Source organism: Cibotium barometz, chromosome 41 (genome assembly GCF_041138505.1).
Source record: "Cibotium barometz isolate CiBa-2024 chromosome 41, ASM4113850v1, whole genome shotgun sequence".
Taxonomy (NCBI): domain Eukaryota; kingdom Viridiplantae; phylum Streptophyta; class Polypodiopsida; order Cyatheales; family Cibotiaceae; genus Cibotium; species Cibotium barometz.
In genome coordinates this window covers 45,240,566-45,263,721 of record NC_141086.1, presented here as the reverse complement: position 1 = coordinate 45,263,721, position 23,156 = coordinate 45,240,566, and the positions used below count along the sequence as shown (strand labels likewise).

General features: G+C 42.3%; 1 protein-coding gene across 1 annotated transcript in view; it reads left to right on the top strand.

The window, feature by feature from the left end:
* The window catches only part of LOC147614992 (uncharacterized), a 30,042-nt gene extending 17,069 nt beyond the window's left edge, over nucleotides 1–12,973 (top strand). Inside the window, exons 3-8 of the mRNA XM_086780016.1 lie at nucleotides 1,570–1,628; nucleotides 11,794–11,862; nucleotides 11,965–12,117; nucleotides 12,201–12,371; nucleotides 12,453–12,657; nucleotides 12,759–12,973. Coding sequence (XP_086636142.1) covers nucleotides 1,570–1,628; nucleotides 11,794–11,862; nucleotides 11,965–12,016 — 180 coding nt within the window. The 3' untranslated portion in view covers nucleotides 12,017–12,117; nucleotides 12,201–12,371; nucleotides 12,453–12,657; nucleotides 12,759–12,973. The remainder of the gene's footprint in view (nucleotides 1–1,569; nucleotides 1,629–11,793; nucleotides 11,863–11,964; nucleotides 12,118–12,200; nucleotides 12,372–12,452; nucleotides 12,658–12,758) is intronic.
* The last annotated feature ends 10,183 nt before the right edge of the window (nucleotides 12,974–23,156 follow it).

The following is a 23,156-nucleotide window of genomic DNA, read 5'->3' as shown; positions in this document are numbered from 1 at the left end:
GAAGCACTGAAGAAAAAGGAAGACATGGACGCGTGGAGAGAAGCTGCCACAACAAGAAGACTGAAAGAATAGAAAGACATGAACACGTGAAGAGAAGCTGCCACGACAAGAAGACTGAAGACAAGAGAAGATGCGAGGCTCCAAAGAGTGAGGAGCCATGTGAAAATCTCAGAGAGAGAAAAGAAAGAAAGAAAGAAAGATATATTAACGTCTACGGGAGGCCAAAGTCGGCCTATGAGACAAAAAATAATACAACTGTGTTCTTCCGGTCATCGGAAGAAAAGAAACAAAAGAAAAAGTGTGCATGTGTCTGGATACAACTGTGAATCATCATGGATCGGTGGAGCCCATATACAAACAATATAAGGGGGGTGGGGATGTGGATGGAGTGCTAAGGCAAGATGCATCTCTATATGCTGAAGGGGTAGTACAAGCATGCTATATGCAGATCTATGTCTAACTCCATCCAGTGCCATAAGAGGGATATAAGATATCATACATCGCGGATGTTGAGGCTGTGAATGGCATGAACATGTGCCCTGAGTCTGAATGAAAGCGAGCTAGCCTCTCCTGCGTCTCCATCTGGTGTCTCATTCGGATAGCTGCTATCTCTCGGTGATGGAGTCGGGGTGCTCTATGTCCAGTCTGTCTAGGTCTCCTCCTGGCTCTCAATTCCTCTGCTCTCTGTGCGGTCATCCCACGTGGTACATCAGAGAGAGAGAGAGAGAGAGAGATAGAGAGAGAGAGACTCCATAACCCAATGTAACCTGCCCTAACAAAGTAAAACCACCTCTGAGCCACCGATGATGTACGCCACGTGGTAGATAGATGTATATGAGCACTTTAGTCAAGGTCGCGGACACTTATAGTAGCCTTGGACACATAGAGAGAGAGAGTGTCAAGGACTATGAGTTTAGGGACTTGAGGCACTGGTCGCAGGCTATCAAGTAAGAGAGAAACTTGGTATAGGGTTCAGGTGTGCTAAGTTAACTTGAGGGGAGGTGTGCTAGACATTGGTCGCGGACTATCAAGTAAGAGGGAAATTTGGTATAGGGTTTAGGTGTACTAGACACTGGTCGCGGACTATCAAGTAAGAGGGAAACTTGGTATAGGGTCTAGGTGTTCTAGGAGTATTCACTTGAGGGGAGGTGTTGAAATATACAAGTGAATAGGGTGTGTGTGCGGGAACAAGCCCTTGGTTAGAGGTTGTAAAAGAGAATCTGTAAATGTGAGAGAACCTGTGAAAGGGTGAGAAGAATCTACTGGGAGAGAATAAAGGGTAGCATGAGAAGATTTAGGAAGTGTGGAGATATTCTGGGAGGTGTGGAGATATTCTGGGAGAGGTGGAGAGAATCAAGCAAAAGAGGTGGAGTGAATCACGCAAAAGAGGTGCAGTGAATCACGCAAAAGAGGTGGAGTGTTGCTGGTTTTTGATTATCCATGCCTACATTAAGCTATTTGTTAATTACTCACTAATCACATCTTAATTATTTGCTAATCACTTTGTTAATGATGTTGATTCTAGCATTTGATCCACCATAGCTCATCACATTGCTGTAATTTTAACAGGTGTCCAACGGAGTCTATTCCCACTTGACGGGATCGGTTTCAGCTGTCATGGTTGGGAGGTGAGTCAGGCCTGCACCCCCTTGTTTGTTTGTTTGTTTGTAGGATTCGAGTCTCATACCAGGAACGATCATGAGGAGGTCCGGTGGGGATTTGACACCTGGCTACATGGAAAGTCTATTTAAAGTTATTTTTGAAGCTGGAATATGCCTACAAAAACATAAACAAGTGTCCATTGCAATAGTGCTTCGTTTGGGTTTCAAGTTGAAAGGTGGACATATCTTGAGGCTCGAACATGATGGTGGGGTGTGGAGACATATATAGGTCATGGATATCTCTCCATTGATGGGTTTTTTCTAGCTTTTTGCTTGTGGTATGGTAGGTATCATGTATTGGTGTGCTTCATGTGAAGACCTAAAAAATAAAACATGCTTTTGTGTTGGTTATGACACTCTAGTTTTTATGTCCTCTATTTTCAAACACATTTTGAAAGGCAACGTGATCAAAAGGAGTATGGGGCCGAAAAAGAAGACAAAATTAAAAGGTAAATTATCTCATTTGAATCTTATTCAATCATGAAGACATTAATTTACTTTTGTTTCGTGTATCAGCTACAAGGTATTATAGACTTCGTTCTAGACATACTGTGAATGAGGAGTGTACATCTAGAGTTGGATCAACATAGGAGGTGCCTTTAGTTTCAACTAATCCCAACCCTACTTTGACACTAGTTGATGAAATTGAGATAGCCCATACAATCAACTATGATACTTCTCAACAAAGAGGAACACAAGGTGTTACATATCCATAACGCCGCTATACGGGCGTTACCACAAGAGGGGACGGCCTCTGGGGGCTCACCACCCAGCCATAGAGGAAGAATGAGGATTGCCCCTCATCCCCCAGGCTATATAGTGTGTGGCCTGCCGTCCACACTAGCCTGGCCGTCCATGACTCCGCATGGGCGTCCTCTCCCATTGAACCCCGGACATGGCCATCCGGTCTGCCGTCGGTCTCACAGGCATTACAGCCTACGTGACATTACCCCCCCTTAAGGAGAGTTTTCGTCCTCGAAAACAAACTGGGGAAACCTTTTGGAAATTGCACTACGGCGTTCCCAGGTTGCTATTCCTCATCCCTATCTGTCCATTTAACAAGTACCTCCTGGTACACTTTATGTCGGGTTTGTCTGTGTGACGATACTATAGAATCTTTTCATATTCATGTGGTATCTTTGGTGGCTCTATCAAGTCCACTAAATCTCTGGAGAAACTGCGTTCTCTAACCCGTGAACTGATTTCTTCAGTTTACTGACATGGAAGATAGGATGGACTTGAGAACTCTCCGGTAACTCAAGTTTGTAGGCTACGTCCCCAATCTTCTTAAGGACCTTGAAAGGACCGCAATATCTAGGAGAAAGTTTATCACACTTTCCCGTTTGGATGGTTGCTGACTGCGCAGGAACCTTTAAAAAATACAAAGTCACCTTCTGCAAAGGTCACTTGTCTGCGTCATTTATCGGCAAATGTATTAGCGCGATCCTGTGCGCTAGGATGCTCTCGCGTGCAGCTTTGAGCATATCATTCATTTATCAAGAAACTCCTTGACAGATTGAATCTTCTCCTTTTCCAGGCCTACAGCCATCGGAGATCTCGGCTGGAATCCATACATTAACATGAATGGTGTAAATCCAGTCGTCACGGAGTGTTTGGAGCTGTTATAGGCAAACTCCAATAAGGGCAAGTACTCTTCCCAATTAGATTGCTTCTTACTAATATAAGAACACAACATATCCTCGAGTATTTGGTTAACTTTTCAGTTTGACCATCAAACTCCGGATGATCTACCATACTCATACTCAGAGTAGTATCCAACTTTTTGAAGACTTCCCTCCAAAAATGACTGTTGAACTTTCTATCTCTATCTGACACTATATCTGCGGACAGGCCATATAGCTTGTAGAGATGTTCAATAAAGAGTTTTGCCAACTCTGGCGTTTTTACAGTTTTTCTTCGTGGCAATAAACTTTGCCATTTTAGTTAACCTGTCCACTACCACCCACACCGAGTCATTCCTTCGACTCATCTTGGATAAACCGGTAATGAAATCCATGGAAATGCTTTCCCATTTCCCTTGAGGAATCTCCAGCGGATGGAGTAGTCCTTCAACCTTAAGACGTTCATGTTTATTGACCTGGCACTTACTGCATTTCAGCACATAAGTCTGGACGTTCTTAAACAAACTAGGCCAATAAAACTGTCTTTTTACTAGTGCATAGGTCTTCTGAATCCCAGGATGACCCGCACTTGGACTATCAAAACTATACCCCGAAGACTCAGCTAGCCTCTTCGGACTAACTCTCGCTTCGCTACCCGCCGCACCTACGGCCAGTCTCTCCGGACTAGCATTACGTGTCGGCGAGGAAGGTGGGCGAGGTTGTGACAAAGTGCGTACGCGTACAGCGTGCCAGACCTCTGTAAAGATAGGATCATGCTCACACAAGCCATGATTTGGTATTTCAACCAAAATCTTAAGGTAAATTTCATGTCTGATTTGCATCATGTCATTAGCACAGAAGCTAATGTACTGGAGAGCACTCTAGTAGCGCAAGTTCTTAGACTATGCTACTAGATATTTGTAGACTACGCTACCATGTTGCATCATCAACTTGTTAAAACTTCTCCTTGGAAAGCTCTACGACCATAGGAGAAATAAACTAGAGTCAATCTAATCATGCATCACAAGGATTAGTTCCAAAGTTGAGAGATACTTTCTCTCTTAGAGTAACATCTTTGCACAAGCATATGCTCTAGAATCTTGTTGAGTTTCTAACTACCATCAATCTACGGATGGTTAAACTCCACTCTAACTCAGAGTAAATGTAAGTTTTGAAAAATTTTTAATATAACAATCAAACTTCCTCTCTCTTATGCCATACTATATCTGCGGGTAGATCATATAGTATGTGGAGATGTTTGATAAAGATTCTTGCACCACTACGGGTGTCTGGAGTTACATCCAATCACTTACAACTCTTTGTTGCTATTACCAGCAGACACATCCCTTCAAGTATTGTCTGGACTCACACAACTATTCCAGTTTATGTGATATTTGAGGATATCCCTCCTTTCCCTCAAGAAAGGTTTTTGTCCCCAAACCAAAATTTACTCTCAAGCGGACTACGCGCTAGTGTCATAGGTCCAAGAACAAATCTAGACCGTGTTTAATATCATATGTTATATTCTTGAGTCCTTCCAAGAAACTTTTAAACATCTTGCAACGAAGATGTAGTATAGTGTCTACGCACATATGGTGGTACTATTGATAAACTGCTTTGCAACAGACCAGTGGTTTCACACTTGTAACAAAGTGCTTCATTGTTGCATATTATTACCCTTCATAAGCAGTTACACACTTATGAATCATTTGGGTGGGTTGTACCATCTATCAAGAAAATTCCAAACTACTAATAACCACATTAATAATCCACAGATAATGACTGAGCTTGCTGCGAAGCCATAGGTTGCTAGATAATTGATGGTAATTACACAAGCCCAATGTCTCATTACATCATACATTCAATATAAATGCAAACATCACAGTACTTCGTGATGATAAACTTAGGAATTTCATCCTATCCCTGTTTGGTGTTGGTATGAAGTATAACTATGAGAACATTATTTGCTGCCTCCTCATTATAGCGGCAAAGCTACCTACCCATCACAGGTGGCAATCTCTACCAAGCTATAACCAATGACATGCAAATAAACTAGTACTCTTGTAAGTTCTTCATAACCATATCTCGCACCAAACTCATAATCACTACGGATTAAATGCCAGGGCTTGCAAAATTGAAAGGTAGAGGGGATCATCAAACTACGGATGACCTTGACAACTCACTAGGACTAGTGATGTGTAACTTATAAGTTACTCCACTCTCTTGCTTATTCCATACCATCGAACAAATCGGTCCCTCGATTTGAGCAACGTTAACATATTTATGAGTACCTCGATACTCATGGATTGTGGTTCGGTAATTTAAAATGTTGATCTAGAGTATCTTTCACTCGAGGATCTTAATTTTATTAGCAGCTATGTATTAGTAGTGAGTAACTACGTACCCATTATCATCACACTAGTGAGTAACTACGTACCCACTATCATCACACTAGTAGCTCCATACTAGTCTGTGAGTAACTCCGTACCCAATGGCGTACCTCCCCCGACGAGTGGGAGTACCATATACAACCATCTATAACAAGATGATTAAGTCACTTGCTGCTAATTGACCCCTCCATTGCACATTGCAGTACAATTTCTGGTATTACAACACGAATTTTTGGACGTCCTTATCATAGAGGTCAACTTAAAAACTAGTGCATAGGTCTTGTGGAGTCTCGGCTGACCTAACCACACCACTGGTGACTTCCTACAAAAAATGTGGCGCCGAAGTCACCACCTATGTACTTTAACTCCGTTAAGTACATGGTCTTCATCTATCATCTATGGAAAGTTATAAAACATTCTTGCGATGGATTTTTATCACCCTAAAATTATTGTGCACTATTTTAGTGTGAAGAGCTTTTTTCCTGGGTACCATGGTTCACCCCAAGCTCATCTTTTGCTAAATTCTCCGATTTAACAAAAGATATGTCTGCCTCCGAACACTCCAGTTCAGCCCCAGACTTTGAGTTTACTTCTTAACACTTCGGTTAAGTCAAAACTCACCAGATACAGTAGGATTTACCGCTAAGCTCTCCGGCTTAGCCTTCTATCCTAACTCAGCCCGAGTTTATGTACTACATATGTCGGATCCGATACTAACAACAACCAGGCTCGTCTGGAGTGAGATACTACTCACTATTGCCATGTAAAACCTTATTAAATCCTAGAAATGCTCCACTCATTTCCCAGGGGTCATACGACTCATAGGGTTTACACGCACATGAACTTTGTAAGCAAAATAGCCGGTCATGCAATATTACAATTGCTTATGTAGGAAAGTAATATATTTCCCAAATTCATATGGTAGCAACTAAAATGTGCTCACAATCGCACACTTATGTTGAACATAGGCAAGACTACGCTTGCAAAATGTTATAGGGCGTCCCCCATGCATGAAACTGTCCAACCAAACTAGTCTTACTGCTAACCTCCAGATTTAGATCACTCCGGAACTAAATCACTCTGTTAGCACTAGCACACCATCATGGTCTTGCTACCTAGAGCTTCTCCGAACTCTGTAAACTGGGTTTTATCCCAACTCATGGCTATATTTGTAATTGTCAAAGTTCAAATTTTATCTTGCACACTTTATCACTACAGACAAGTGTACATACAACCTGCTAAAGAGTCAAGTTACATGCACAAGCCTTGGCGTCCCATTCCACCAAGACTACAATCGATTCCGTGAGAATTGGATGTCCCATACCATCAAATTACCACCAAACCAATTGATGTGACATATAAAAAGGCTCTTTCCCCCCTCGAAAGATCACCACAAACTCTCGAGCAGTGGGATGTCGACGCATGGCAATAAAAAGAAGAGAAAACCATGCTAATAAGTTTAATAACAGTTCTCTTCGATCACTTCTATAAGGGCATTGAGCATTACATCTCAAGACTATACCCCTTCAGATTTACCTTTGATTTGTACAAATCAATCCTAAATCTGCTATTATTATCTAGGTGTATGCTAATCCCTCTGATTAGTACTCCTAGATAAACCATTTAATTGAGTACTGCTAGCCCCTTTATCCCAAGTAATACACACCTTAGGGATTACTTTTACAAGGCAATCTACGTGACTAAATCAAACTTAGTCATTACTCTCTAGGCCCAAGTAGTGACACTATTTTGTTACTACCAACAAGGGCCAGCTTGCCTCTACGGGCCAAGGTCTTTTATTGCTACAAACAGTAAGCAACTTGTTTAGACACGAGGCATAACCACATCAAGACTACGCTTGTACATGGTTCTCATTTGCCAAAGTTTATCACAATCTTCGAGCATCTGTTAAAAGATTGTGAAGGGTTATGAGCACTATGGCTCAATTAGGCTTACCTTGATTTCTCGTGATAAGCACTCCGTCTAATTTGGGCACAATTGACGCCATTGCCGGTCTTCTTAGCCCAAGTAAACACACCGCGGTTTCACATTTACACTATAGCCAAACTACGTGACTTTTATGGTCAATACTAAGTGTATGCTCAGCTTAAATTTAGTCTCTCCGAACCAAATGTGTGATCACCACATGTGTTATTCTCGAGGCGTTACGGCCATAGACGTGTTCACTAGGCACAACGGCCATAGAACGGCTCTCTTTCGAAGGATTCGGCACTACGTCCGTGGGATTTGTCTCTCTCTTAGCACGCGACGCCTACGGCCGTGTGCGGTGGGTCTCTTTCGTGGAAAACAGGCACTACGATCATACGACACGACGGCCGTGTGGATTTGTTTCGTGGGGTGTGTCGTTGTTTTGTGTGTTTTTTTTTAAATTAATAATAATAATAATAACCGCCTGGGCCTTGCTGGTCGCGCGGAGGTCATCATTCAAGCAGACGCTTCAACGCAACTTGACGTTTTGTTCACGCCTCCCCCAGTGGTCATTGTGGGGCTGGTCTGGCTGCAGCGCCGGGTAAGGCTTGGCCATTTGGGCTGGTTGACGACTGGTGGCGAAGGCAAAGCGGAGGCCAGGCGCGCAGGCTTGCGCATCTACCTGCAGAGCTTTCCAGACCTCCAGTTCAAGGTTCCCTTCTCTGCTCGACGAGCCACAGTCTTGACGGTGCAGAAGGAGTCTGCTGCGCGCCTGGTTGGCCTGGCCGCCTACTGGGCTGGCCGGCCCAGGCTTCTCTTCGCCCCCCCTTCAAACGAGGCAGCAAGTCGCCATAGGCTCGCCGTGGGTCTGGTTTTCGGCCCCCCCCCCACACCAAACATTGCCTTTGCCTATTGTGCTCTTCACCCCCCCCCACCAGGCTGGTGGGGCTACTGTTCGCTGGGGCTGCTCTTCGCCCCTCCCACATTAAACGTGGTCTTCGTCCCCCTCCAGGCTCTACACACAGTCTACGTGTGGCCAGCCACCACAGCAGCTTCTCAACGCAAGTCGTGGGCTCTTCGCGTTTCCAAGGCAAGCCTTTTGCAAGCGTCAACAACTTCTTGCACAAACAGTGGGGCTGCTCTTCGCCCCTTCCACCTCCCCCGCACACAGTCTATGAAACGAATTTCAAAGCAGATATTCAATTCAGAAAAATTCAATCGCTTACAAAAATTGCTTACCTGCGATACTCCGTGTGTGTGACGGGGAGAGAGAGTGTTCTCCCTTGCATTCTTCCATGGCTGCCTCCCTCCACACCCTCCATTCGAGATAAGGATAAGGAGACGAATGGTCGAAAACCATGCCCACTCGAAAACCATCGAGTGGGCTCCGGTCCCCCGGTCACGCGCGGGCTCTCACAATCCCATCGAACCACGCTCTGATACCAGTGTTACATATCCGTAACGCCGCTACGGGCGTTACCACAAGAGGGGACGGCCTCTGGCTCACCACCCAGCCATAGAGGAAGAATGAGGATTGCCCCTCATCCCCCAGGCTATATAGTGTGTGGCCTGCCGTCCACACTAGCCTGGCCGCCCATGACTCCGCATGGGCGTCCTCTCCCACTGAACCCCGGACATGGCCATCCGGTCTGCCGTCGGTCCTCACAGGCATTACAGCCTACGTGACACAAGGTGAGGGTCAAGAAGTTGTAAAGGAGAGCCATCATCGGATTCTTGGCAAGGAGATCCAATTGGGATTGTTGCAGGACACATTCACAAAGTTTCATAGGCAATGTACCACAGAGCCTCCTCTTATACCACCATGTAGATGTGTGCCCAATGATGCTATTTGTACGACGTTAGGCAAAGTAGACCTCCTAAAATCAAGCTTTGACTCAAAGGGCTATGTGGTCTCTTCTGCCCCTTTCCTGGTTTCTTTGCAAAGGCCAAGTGATCTTGACTTTCTTTATGTCACCTTGGAAGATCATCAGGAATGGGGTCTTACTTGGACTCACCTCTCTTACATGTTTGATTTGGAGCTCAATGATGAGTGGAGAGATTTTAGAGGAAAAAAGTTCTTAGTATGGGATGGCAATCATAGATTGAAGGCTTGGTATGCACGCATCCAAGAAGGTATGTAGCATATTGAATGTTGTGTTCTTTCATGTTACAATGTCTAAATGTCAATGATATAGTTGTTATTTCTTTCCTAAATGCAGGATATACCCACTATCCATCTCGTCATGTCAAGGTGAGGTGCTTGTTCATCCAATGTAGATCATTAGAGGGAAGGAGAGCTGCTCCTTGCTCTCAAAGCTACGAATGAGAAAGTTATTCAATTGTATATATATATTTTTTGAACTTGGGTGTGTGATTTTTTAAGTATTAAGATTTTCTATTTGTGCATTTGCTCATTAGGCACACACAAGCTCACATTGAGCATACATTCTCTCATGAGGTGTTCTTATTCCAAAAGTTTGGAATTGCCAGTAAGACATCTCTACTCAATCTCTTGATGACGGACGAGGAAAAGAAATAGGTGGAGGTTGAAATGGCCTTAGAGAAGAAGTTAAGTAGCAACCCATAGTATAATGCTCCAAGGTTGATTCTTGCACAACTTGTTTGGAAGGTATATGGTGTTTATTGCTATTGATCAATGGGACATTGTTATGTATACTTAAGTACTCTCTTGGTTCATTATGATTGTTCATATAGGAAGAATTTACAACTGCTGTGCAAAAAACCACCACTCATTTGGATAAAGAGTGAATGACACTATAAGAGTACACAAAATCCTACAACAAAGCTTGGGATGAAGTAGAGACTCAATTTAGGGATCGTGCTTACAAGATGGTCCCAATCTTCGATCCAACAAATGGCACTGGTTTCTTCAAGTTGCTCTTTTCTTACAATTGGAAAAAGAGTGATGCTCTTATTTCCAAACAAGGACAAGCTACATATATTGTGTACTTCACTTATCTCCCCAAAGAGGTAAGAATGTGTGTTGTTTTGGTTTAGTATGCCTAATTATATGTGATTTTGTATTAAAAATATCCATCTCTTGATCACCACTAAGAAAGATGACAAGAAGAAAAAAGGCAAGGGAGCAGGCAAGGAAGTGGCCAAGGAGATGTATGGAACATATGATATTGCTCTTCAACTTAGTGATGCTAACAGGTTCCGCTTGTACAACACAAAGAAAGAGACATTTTGGGTATTTATGCTTGATGCAAGAAAGACACTTGTGGAAGAACTACGTGTGCAACATGATCTTCCATTGCCTTATACATTTGAGACCTTCTCCAGGGAGCAAAAGTGATTACATATGCATGATGCCTTCCTTGATCCATGGAAGGACATGAGAGGAGTGTTTGTGGAGCAGACAAGCAACCTGGACTAGATAAATTGACACTCCGACTGGTTTATAGGTATTTCTCATATAGAAAGAGATTTGTTTTTGATTAAAATGAATACATTGTGTTACTCATAATCACATTCCTACCCATGGTAGGTGGATGAGGGTATTGTGCATGGATAAAATCTTCCATGTGATGCCCCATATTGTGAGACCTTGGGCTAACCTTCATAGTAATGAGAGCATGTACTCGCCTAGATTTAAGTACTTTGGTATTTCTTGATAGGAACTCACTGTTTCTCCTTGGTGGGTGGATGACCCAATAGGACAACGGCATCCAATGGAAGATGATGCATGCAGTGAGTTTCGTATCCATAGACCTCCATTTCTTTTTCCACCTATTATTTGCATTGCCTAATGTTCTTCATATTTGAACTTTTGTATCAAGGTTTCATTGAAAATATGACAGCCCACCAAGAAAACGAACAAGAAGATGTAGATCAAGAGTAGATTAATGAGGAGACTATAATAGGGGAGAACGAGTCCCAAATTCATGAGGAGGGATATGCAATGAAGAAAAGAGCAAGTAGAAAACTTTATGATTTAAGTTTCCATGCTATTATTTTGTGGTCTCCTACAATTAGTTATTGCGTATTTTTACTTGTATGTAGCTTCATCTTCTTGTAGAGAGCGTTGTACAAAAAAATCCCTTGACTTTGCAAGTAAAAGTGGAAAGATTACAAGGTCAATACGTATGGATTCTTGATTTATGAGGTATTAGTAAGGCTTGTTACTTTATCAAAATTTTCATGATTTGATTATTTGTCTTAAAGCAGGTGTGCAATTTTGTACATACATATATGTGCTTACAGGAGATTTGTCTCTACTAGTAGACAGCATGACATGTAAGGATTGATGTTTTCACACCAATTATTGTCTTGATCATAATACAAGTAGTTTTTTATCAAATGATTGTTTCTTTCTGGATATCTTACTTCTTGGACAAGGTGGATGCAAAGGACCTATCATACAATGGCTCACCTAGTTGAGAGGCAGTGAACCTAGTATGGAGTGACTTCCCCACAGGTTTGCGGGTTGAGCTATTGGATTCAAATGTGGTTCTGTGATGGAATGTCTTTAATTGCGATCTCTTCTTTTAGGTAATAATAATGTTTATGTAGAATTTATTCAATCACTACTCTATTTATGTAGAGTCATCATTAAGAAGGTTGTTTTCCTATAGGTTTCGAAGTTCGTGGGGCTAAATACACTACTGATGAAGGATGGTACATTACATGTAGCTTGGCCGACCAATTCCCTCATATATTACCATTCCAAGAAGCTAGGATTTGATTTGCATCGGGCATATATGTTGATGGTGGACCGAGGATATGTGCGTGAGGATGGGGAACAGGTAACATGGAAACTCTCATTATTACTTTCTTGCATATTAACTACTATGCTGTGGAATTTTGTTAATGGATATGTGTTCTAGGTGAGAAGTTTTCTCTTGGCTCTCTTTTGGCGAGAGGGATACCCAATCCTAGATATGAATCGAGAAGTGGGAGAAGAGATAGACAAACAATTATTTCCAGCTCACAAGTAGTGTTTTGAGAGAGTCATCGCGAAACAACACAACGCATGATTCAAGGTAGATCTTATGTTCGGGGAGGTTTTGAGAGATTCGAGAACATTCAGAGGTGCATGGATCCCACTATAATGTTTTATAACCCTAACATGATTATCATGATCTTGATATGTAGCATGTGAGAGATTTGAATATTGTATTTTGCTATGCCAGGTGGTTACTACGCACCTTCACCGAGCTAGGGGATTTAGTGATTGATGTCTTTGTAGGTTGTGGAGAAATGGGATGGTCATCAAGAGATTTATTGTGCCATTGTCTCTACATTGAGAAGGATGCTAACATAGTCCTGACTCACCTCTTAGACCTTCCTTGTGATCCAAATTAGCAGCATTATGATAGCCACACTATAATTTCTTGTCGTCAATATATGTGTGTTGATCTTTGTGTTGGATTTGACTACGGTTTTCCATTGGATAAACATGTTGATTTGCTATTTTTTTTGAAATATGTATTTCAACGATCTACAGTTTCTTTCTCCATTAATTATATGCACATGCACTCACGTGTTAGCCTCTAGTGCTTCTGTGTCAAGGAAATGCTAAGGTGTTGTCTTCGCATTGAAGAACATGAGTGCATGCCTCACACTGTCCTTCAAGATGTTCCACAAGTGATATCAAGTAGGTTTCACTTGGACAAGGCCTACTCTTTGATATGTATGGACTAGATACTTTTTTTCATCACTTTTTTTTATAGTAATGCTTTATGGGGATGTTTATACTACACTTCATATATATTGATATTATTTTGCGGTATATTACATAGTGGTGTATGTTTTTTAATGACTTAATGCTTGGTGTTGTATATGTGGAAGGGTGATATTCTACATATCTAAGTTTTATATATGGTATTGTATACGTAAAAGCGTGTCATGTATACAAGTTATATACGTGGAAGAGTGTCATATATACGAGTTGCATATGTGAAAGGATGGTATTCTGCATGTTATGTACAAGTTTTCAGAACTTTGAAGGGTGGTATTCTACATGTTATGTGTAGGCTTTCACAACTTTGAAGACTATTACATGAGTTAATACAAGGCTAGGTAATGACTTGAATGCTTGTATGCTACAATGGGTTTGTTTGTCGATCATATCTATGTATAAAACTTTCTTGGTCAATGGATCTTTTGTGGTGGTGATATATATATATATATATATATATATATGTATGTATGTATGTATGTATGTATGTATGTATGTATATGTATGTATGTATGTATGTATGTATGTATGTATGTATGTAAGCGATGGTTTTTGGACGCTTTAATGTTGGCCAATATGTGAGGACTTGGAAATGTTGCTTGATATAAGGACATATCCCTTTGAATGGGTCTTACAAAGAAGTGTACATGTTTCTTTTCTAAAGGACATATCCCATGGAGGCTGGTATTGGCAATTATGGCATGAAGGTAGTGCATGGTGGGAACTTATAGGAAGTAGTGCATGATGTAACTAAAACCCTTTAATATATTATGCATTTTGGCCATGATAGTGCTATGTTATGAAGAGTGTGTGTATAGATTTGATGGAGTGTGTAAGCTTCAAATCTTTAGTTTAGAGGCTATTGGTTGGACTTTCTGTAATAGATCTTGGAATTGACATGTGGGCTACAAAGATGTTGGCAAAAGCTTGTAGATTACGCAGATTGCCAAAACATCTCGCGATAGAAATCTCACAAAAAAATCACACCCGTAATGAGGTAGTGTCGTGCTATCCAACTATGCCCAATGCAATGATGTGGTGACTAGCACCACACTAGTCTGTGTAGCAGCTATCTTAGTCAGATTGTTGAATACTAGACTAGAGTCTAGACAACATCTAGATCACTTATGAGATAAGAGACAACAGCAAGAAATGTGAGCATGTCATAGCTCATAAATGTAGAAAAAGAGAGTTCATGAGATAATCTTGAAAATGGCCAGGAGGCTTAGTACATTGAACAACACAATAAATTGTTCACTTTCAAGAACATAAGCAAGCCAAACAACCCCCATGAACTCCTTTAGATTACATTCATGCAAAAAAAATCTCGTCTATTTGATCAATACATTGCCATAACCAAACTCAAATACATTGCCATAACCAAACTCAAATACTTACACATGCTCTCTTACTCCCCCATCTCCAATACATCTTTTGTGTCCTACAATGGACTCCATGAGGTACTACCCATTGGCCCCAAGTCAGTTACAAAGAAAAGGTATTATCTAAATAGAACTCCTGATTAGGATGGAACATTATGGTATCTCCGCTTCTTTTTTGACCAGCTCTACTTAGACTTGTGTGAGTTTGGCAGTTTTCTCTTTAGTGGCTTCTTTTTCCTTAGTGCTAGTCCGAGATGGCATAGGTGGGCTGTCCTTTGCCTTCTTCTTCTATTATTTAACGGCATCTATGTATGTTTTCTTTGCTTCGCTTTAAACTCCTTGATTAATCTATCTAGGTTCTCTATGTAAGCTTAGAATGCTTGTTCTTTGTTTATCTTCTCTTCCAACTAGTAGTGGCCATCATGTTCTCCCTTAGCTTCTTCTTGGGTAGGTTATCTATCAGAGTATCCACCTTGAGCACTAGCTCCCTCCTAGAAGTCTTTTCCTATTATACGACTGTTTTTTACCTTTTGCTTTCAAATTCTGAAACTTATATTTCCAGTCTTGCACTTCCCTCTACAATTGTTTTTTTTCTCTTTGAGATTATCAAGGTTTCTAGACTTAGGCCTCCTTGGAGATTAGATGCTTGATTCTCCTTAGATCCTTCTCCTATCTTCGTACGCATTAGCTACTATGGTATGTCCTCCTATCCTAGGCCCTCATCTGGATGCTTATCATCATTTTGATAAATACTTAACTCTCTATAAGTGGGGGTGGGTGCTTTAAGTACTAAAAGCTTGTTGAGGTACTCCTCCCACGCTACTCTAAGCTCATCCATGGCATGTTCTTCCCATTCATCCATTTTTTTAGCATCAAGCTTGTACATAATGGGGGTGGTCTTTACATCATAAAATGTCTACCTGGCCTTCACTTGGGCCAGCTTGACTTGGTCCTTGTTGGTTCTTTCTCGCATGCTTTGGACATCCTCTACATGTTCTTTCATTATGCTATTTGGGGCCTCCTCTGCTTTGGTGGCTACCCTCCTTTCCTAGTTTCTTGCTCTTGCTTAGCCATAATTGCCTTGAGGCTGGCTAGCTCTTTGCTTATATTTTTGTTAGTAGTCTTTCTACTTGTTCCTTGATCTTTTGTCCTTGTAGTCTTGCTACTTGTTCCTTGAGCCTTTGTCCTCACTGGTAGTTAAGCCTTTGCCAGCAGTAATTCATGTTTACCATTTTGGAGCTCTTTAACCTTCTGTAGAGAAAGCTCTTTTGAGGTTACGAAGCTCGCTTGGGCCTTCTCCAATATACTTCAACAAGTAGCCTAGTGCTTCCTATGCATATTTTACCTCCAATTTTGTGCTTGGAAATACATAAGCCTTGGTGATTGTCACCACCACCACTGATTTAGATGTTGTACATGTTGGAAGGGGAATAGGTACTTCTTACCTGGGCCTCCGTCCTCCCTATAGGGTGAGGGGAGTACCTCCCTTTCCTACTTCTATTGTAGTAGTTGCTTCTTGCTACCTGGGCCTCCGTCCTCCCTATAGGGTGAGGGGAGTACCTCCCTATAGGGTGAGGGGAGTACCTCCCTTTCCTACTTCTATTGTAGTAGTTGCTTCTTGCTAGGCTACCTAGTTTTCTAATCCCCAAAGTGAAACTTCCTTTTCCATATCCGTCGCCGGTAGGCATTGCCATTTCTGGGATTTTTCTTGGCAATAGAGGAGGGATTCCCACCATAATGGTGGAGTTCAAAGCTATCACACCATTGTGGGATTAGATTGGTTTTGCTATCTTGCTCCTCTAGATTTCCTACTTCCCTTCTCCCTAGGTTTGGCTTCCTTCTCCTATGACCTCTTGGTTTTCCTGGTTTGAAACAAGGATATTATATTTTTTCAATTTCCCTTAGCTGGTCCCTAGAAGAGTTCTTTTAAGTGAGCCCCTTTACTTTATTTTACTATTGCTTTTCTTTAGGTTGGATATTTCCTCTTTCAAGCTATTGTAGAGAACCTTTGCCCATGCAACCTTGGCTCTTGACTCAACTACCTAGATGATACCATAGTTTCTCTGAGACATGTAATAAGGTTTATGCACTAGGTTGATCATTTTTATTACAAACCTCACGTGCTTCTATTTATCCTCGTCTAGGTTTCCTATGATTTTATACTTTTTCACTATCTTCAATGCCCCAAACTACCTCACCAAATCCCTTTCCTTTGCTGGTGGTATGTATGTCATGCCCTCTGTAGGGAGTTTAAATACTTTCACCACATAGCTAGCTATGAATGAAAATATTTTACTGGATGACAGCTTGATGTTCTTCCTCTTGTATAGCCTCTCTAGCTATTCATTTGGATGGAGATTGATATGGAGTTCTTGCCACGACAGTTTTGCTAGCTCCTTCATGCCTTGTGCCAACCACTCCTTGTGCCTTTCCCACCATGATAGTTGGCATGAAGGAGTTATGTGAACTCCTTCATGCCAACTTGTTCCAGTCACTCCTTGCGTCTTTCCCACTATAATAGTTGGCATGAGGGAGTTATGTGAACTCCTTCATGCCAACTTGTTCAAGCCACTCCTTGTACCTTTTTGTTTCCTGTGGTGGTAAGGTTGAGCTCAGGTGCTTGAACTCCACTATCTTTGAACTTGGGGCATTGAACAAAGAAAGCAAGCAGGGTATGCAGGAGGCAAGGTTATAGAGAGTGGACCTAGAAAGCATAAAATCACACAATGAAGGGGATGGGTTTGTCCACCCAGACTAGAAGGGGGTGCTGCTGATCATTGGTCATTGGCACTCAACACGAAGATTTGCATGATTGTCCATAAACTTTACTTCCTTTAAGATTGTTGCATGAATGGCACACAAAATTATATAAATAATTATATTGCATTATTGAAATAATCATACAAAATGAGTGGATAGGGAAGGCATTTAATACTGTCATTTCCTTTCTTGCGCTCTAAGAAATTCTATGTGCAACCCTCTCTTCCCCTATATTGGTGTTGTTAGTCTGATATCTGGCTATTTCTTTTCCCATCATACATCAATCATCAATGCACTCGTCTCTTTTTGGGTTCTTTCTTCTTCTAGAAGTTTGCCAATTTGGACAACATCTGGATTGGGGTTTCGAGTCCTCTTGTAGTGCAAGACCATGATATTGCTTGAGCTTATATCAATTAATTGGCTTGTTGAGGGTTATCCCATCCAATGTCTATAGCTCAAAAGTTCTAATCCCTAACTTCCTCTAGATCTTTATGGTCTTGTCCACCTTGTCTTCAGTTTTCCATGATGTGGCCCCATTATTAAGTTGAATAAAAGAAATACGTGACCTTCTTCAAAGGTTTTGAACTTGCTATTCATGTATACTAGCAACTTTCACCTTTTGTTTACACTATCTCATCAGTGCAAGTGATAAAATAGCCTTTCTTCTTTGTTAACCACTCTGGTTTAACATTATTTTTCAAGCGTGGCTATGCTCCTTGTAACTTATCTTTTTGTAACCACACAAAGTGCTAACTGATAAAAGAGACTTAGGATGACTGAGCTTACGGCTTGTGTAATTCTGGTCATAGGAAAGAGATGTACATAGTGCTAGGAAGCTAGTTTTGGTCTCCCACATTGTAAATGGGTGGCCAACCATTATAAAATGAGAGCTCTCAGACATTTTATGAAATATGAAAGGGGACAATCCCATTAGTCTCATTTGAGCTTTGCCTCTCTCTCTCTCTCTCTCTCTCTCTCTCTCTCTCTCGTGGATACATGCTTGTATTATTGATGCTTGCATGTTTGATTGTGGTTGTGTATGCTTGTAGGGATGGTGATGATCTAGCTTCTTCTCTCCTCTCCCCTCTCTTGTCTCTCTACCAAGGTCCCTCTTGCATGCATTTGGTGGCATATGGAGTGAAGGTTGAGATTTCCATAGCGCCCTCCTTCTTTCTCTTCACTAGCTCTTGGATCTCCACTTGGCACAAGTGGTGATGGAGTGAGCCCCTAGTGGCCTCACAAAAGCGGCCTCACAAAGGGGAGTTAACCCTCATTAGGGTTGGCTAAGTGCACATCTCCGACTCGATCCTTGCATGGTTTCTTCTCTTCTTCTTTCCCTCTCTTGTGTGCAAGGTTGTATGTTTGGATTAACATATTTGGTGCCACTGCTAGGGATAGCACTTAGCTTAGGGTCCTCCACTTATTTCATTTGCTAGAGTCCTAATTTGGCCCGTTTTGGAGTGCAAATCCACCAGTTGTTTGCTTGTGTTTGAGTTGTTTTTTGTTTGCTTGTGTTTGAGTTGTTTTTTGTTTGTTTGATGGTGTTCCATGGAGCTATGAAGGTCAACTGGAGCATTGGATCATTAAGGTCTTCACCAAGTACGGGAGACACAAGTAAGTGTTCAATCTTTTCCCTTGACATTTATACAATTTTTGATTTTTTGTTCATGTTTCATTAAGTTTGCACCATATGTTAATTATCAAATTAATCTTAATTTGTTAGGTTTCTTTAAGCATTACATGCATCAATAGGTAGCTAAAGATTAGCTCTAGCTCCCTATCAAATCAAAAATCCCAAAAAAATTAGGAAGATACTTGAATTTACAAAAATCGAAGGAAGAAACAAGGCAAAAATCCCATTCTGGATGCTCTTCTGAGAAGCGAACGGGTGTTACATTCACAAGATACAACCATTGGTGGCAAAAGTGCCACACTCGTACCATTCCTCTTGGGCAAATCTAGGAAAATTTTCAGCCTTTAATTGGATAGTTAGCATTAAAAAGGGAATATTTACATAAAGTAGGAATAAATTGCATTTAACCAAGGGGTACAGCTGTAATGTCAGAGAATATTGTACGTGGCAGCAGTCAGACCTACAGCCTTAAATTCTCAAAAAAATCTCTGAAATTTGGAAGTTCCACGATCATTCCATTTGTGCCACGACCGTTCCAACGTGCTCCTTTCACTTGCCATGCCCATGTCAGTTTTGCCACGCTTGTGTCATTCTCTTTTGTCCCAGCTCCAACAAAAGCGTACGGCCGTTCCATTTCTGCCACGCCCGTACCATCTCTTTCTTGAAGCGTACGCCTGTGGGCAATAAACTTGCCATGCCCGTACCATCAGCTTGCCACACCCGTGTCTTTTAGAAAGTGTACGCTTGTGCCATCTTCTTCTTGAAAAGCATACGCCCATTTCCTTCAAAAGCGTACACTTGTACCATCTCAAAGCGTACGACCGTACCATTTCCCAAAAAAAGAGAGTGTTCACAGGGGGGTTATGCACAATTTTTCCATACATTCATACACCTACGTTTGGGTAAATTGGTGTGAAAAAAACCCTGTCCTTTGACGATATAAACTCTCCCGAAGCTCCCTCTCTCATAAGGTCAGACCCATCGATTAATACTGCTTGGAGCCAAACAGTTCTTGTCTTTGACACCACCAGCGAGAGCAAAGACCATCCCAGCATGGGACAAGAAACTCCTGACCTAAAATAGGAGAACCTAAAGCTCAGTGTGTGGATAGATCACCTGTCCATGAGCAAGACCCTACCTCACCCACACATTCACAGAGAAGCCTTTCTTTGAGGCTCCGTAACTTTATCCTAGGAAACACACAGTCAGAAGAGCCACAACCTAAGGCGAGAGGTATGGAACACCAACAGGAAAGTGAACCCATGGAACCTGGAGCTCAGTGTGTGGATAGATCACCTATCCATGAGAAAGACCCTACCTCACCCACACATTCATAGAGAAGCCTTTCTTTGAGGCTCCGTAAACACACAGTCAGAAGAGCCACAACCTAAGGCGAGAGGTATGGAACACCAACAGGAAAGTGAGCCCATGCCATCTTTAGATCCTAGAGTGGAAATAGGGTAGAGCGAGAGCCATTAGATACCCAGTCTCAACTACCAGTCTCTGGAAAGCCATGCCTGTCTCAGGAGTGGCCAATTTGTATAGGGCCCAAAAACCCATACTAAACCCACGGTCATATCCATATTCCCAAGGGCCTGAAACATCGTACACCAAAGAGAAAGGGCCTACCTAGCCCCTTCACATCAGCCCAATCCACCTATGTATCAACAATACCCACCACCACAACATGGGGCCACACGAGGCACAACCCAACCCACCCAGAGACAAGGGCCTCTAATGGTCTATTATCCACCTAGCCCTGCTCCTTCTCCAACCAGCAGCCACTCCTAGCCATGGCACGGCTAACACAAGAAATGTTAAGATTAGCCATGGAAATAGGGAGGGGGGTGGTTGCGGGCATCACGCCCCTAGTCCCAACTCAAACTAGCCACCAGGACCTAGAATAGAGCAGAATAAACCCCCACACATCTCGAAGCTAATCACTAAATTTGATGGGACTAGAGACCCCATCCTACACTTGGAGATGTTCAACCAAATGTGTGAACCCTTTGGCCATGTGGAAGATCAAGTTAATGTGAGTGCCTTTGGCCTCACCCTAGACGGTAAAGCTGGCCAATGGTTTAGGCCCTTGAAAGGTAAGGACAAGGCCACCTTCAAAGCCTTGAAAGAGGCCTTCAAGGTAGGGTATTCTCATGAGGGGACCAGATAGAGTCATGTTGAGTAGCTGCACAACATTAGACAAAATGATGGTGAAACCATCCTGGGTTATATCAACAGAGTTAGATATCTCCACTCCCGCAGTGCCCAAGACAAGTTCTCTGAGATGAAAGGCTAATAGGGAGATTTTTGGAAGGTCTGTAGGACCTCGTCGCACCCTCTATTGCACATATTTCCAAAGGTGGGGCAAAGTCATGAACTGCTATTAACAAAGGGCTGCTCAAGCCCTGCTTATAAACCCAAAGCAACCGCTAGCTTTGCCAGCACCTGCTCTTCACAATATACCTCAACCAGGCCAAGAAGTGGCCCAAAGAGGATTTCTTAGGGTACCTGAAATTCCCTTACCACCCCTATTTCTCCCACCTCAACTCCCATTTCCCACAAATCACACCAATTTGTTAGCTAACCCTAACAGAAATCTTTGAAGAAGGGGACGAGGGGAAATTCCCAAAGGTTCTGCCTACGAACCTTTAGAGCCAACCAGTCCACCCTCTCAAATTCTAAGACACGGAGGGTGACCAAATGTACCCAGTGTACTTAGTAGGCCCCGATGCCATATAAGGCCGCGACATGAATACAATGGGGCGAAACGACCATCCATGCAATGCTATCATTGCGCAGGACCTCACCAAGTGGTTGAGTGCCCAATCAAGAAAGGGATGGCAAGTACCTCTGTAGGCGCTTCCGCATTAACCCCTTTACGCATTGGGTATGGAATAAACCATATGTATAAGGATTATCCACACTGACCTAGAACAATAGGGAAGGCTCGTTAAGCTAATCCCAGCACCAGCATTAACTTACTGAGTGTAAGAGATGGCTTCATCCACATGGTCCCTCTCAATGCCATAACTAGATTTCAAAATAGATAGAGGGCGGCAACTCATGTTGTAACAGAGGCATCAACCTCGTGAGAGACGGCTTCATCCACATGGTCCCTCTCAATGCCGTAACTAGATTTCAAAATAGATAGAGGGCCGCAACTCATGTTGCAAACAGAGGCATCAACCTCGTGATACCAGGGACAAGCAAAGGTCTTATCTTCAAAGAATGTCCCCAAACAAGCACGAGCAACTAGATGCTTAAGAAAGAAAACCACAAAAATTAGCAAAGGCAAAAGTCGGGTAGTTATCAAGAGTGGTTCGGAAGACGGCACGACCACACATGCATCAACCTCTTTGTCAGAAGAGGAAGATCTGCTACGCTCCGCCATTTGAGCCAGGGAACCAATTTACACTAACCAACACCCTAAAAAGTTGCCAAATAACCTAACCCATAGAGGAGAAGGAAACTCTTGGTTGCCTAAGAATCGGTCAGGTATTGCCAAGCCCAAATAGAAGATGAGTCTCCAACTGCTTACCTGGAGCCATTCCCTTCAGTCTCCAACATGAGACCCACTGACGAAGCTTAGGCATGTACTAGAGAGCTCCCAAGCCAGTCACCCCCACATAGGCCAACACAAGCAGCAGCACCCACTACAATAGCTACCCACCCCACCAGGCAAAACTGGGTAGCTAACTATCTCAAAATCTAGGGGATGACCATCTTAAAATAATGGACACAAAAATGAAAGCACTAACATGGTTTTTTGTGCCATTCTCACCAAAATTATTGAGGCTAGCTGCAACTATTGGGAACAAAAGTTGCTGGCAACACTTTGGGCCTATAGAACTTCCTACAAGGCATCTACCAATGCTACACCCTTTAATTTGACCTATGGTACTGAAGGGGTTATGCCAATGGAGTTCTTGGTCCCCAGCTTACGCATTGCTATAGAAGAGAAACTCAAGGAATGTCTTAGGCTGTCGCCTGCTGTTTGAGCTTGAAAATCTTGACGAAACATGCCTTCTATAGCGGTATATAGCATGATTGTCAAGAAGCTAAGGCGTAAAAAATG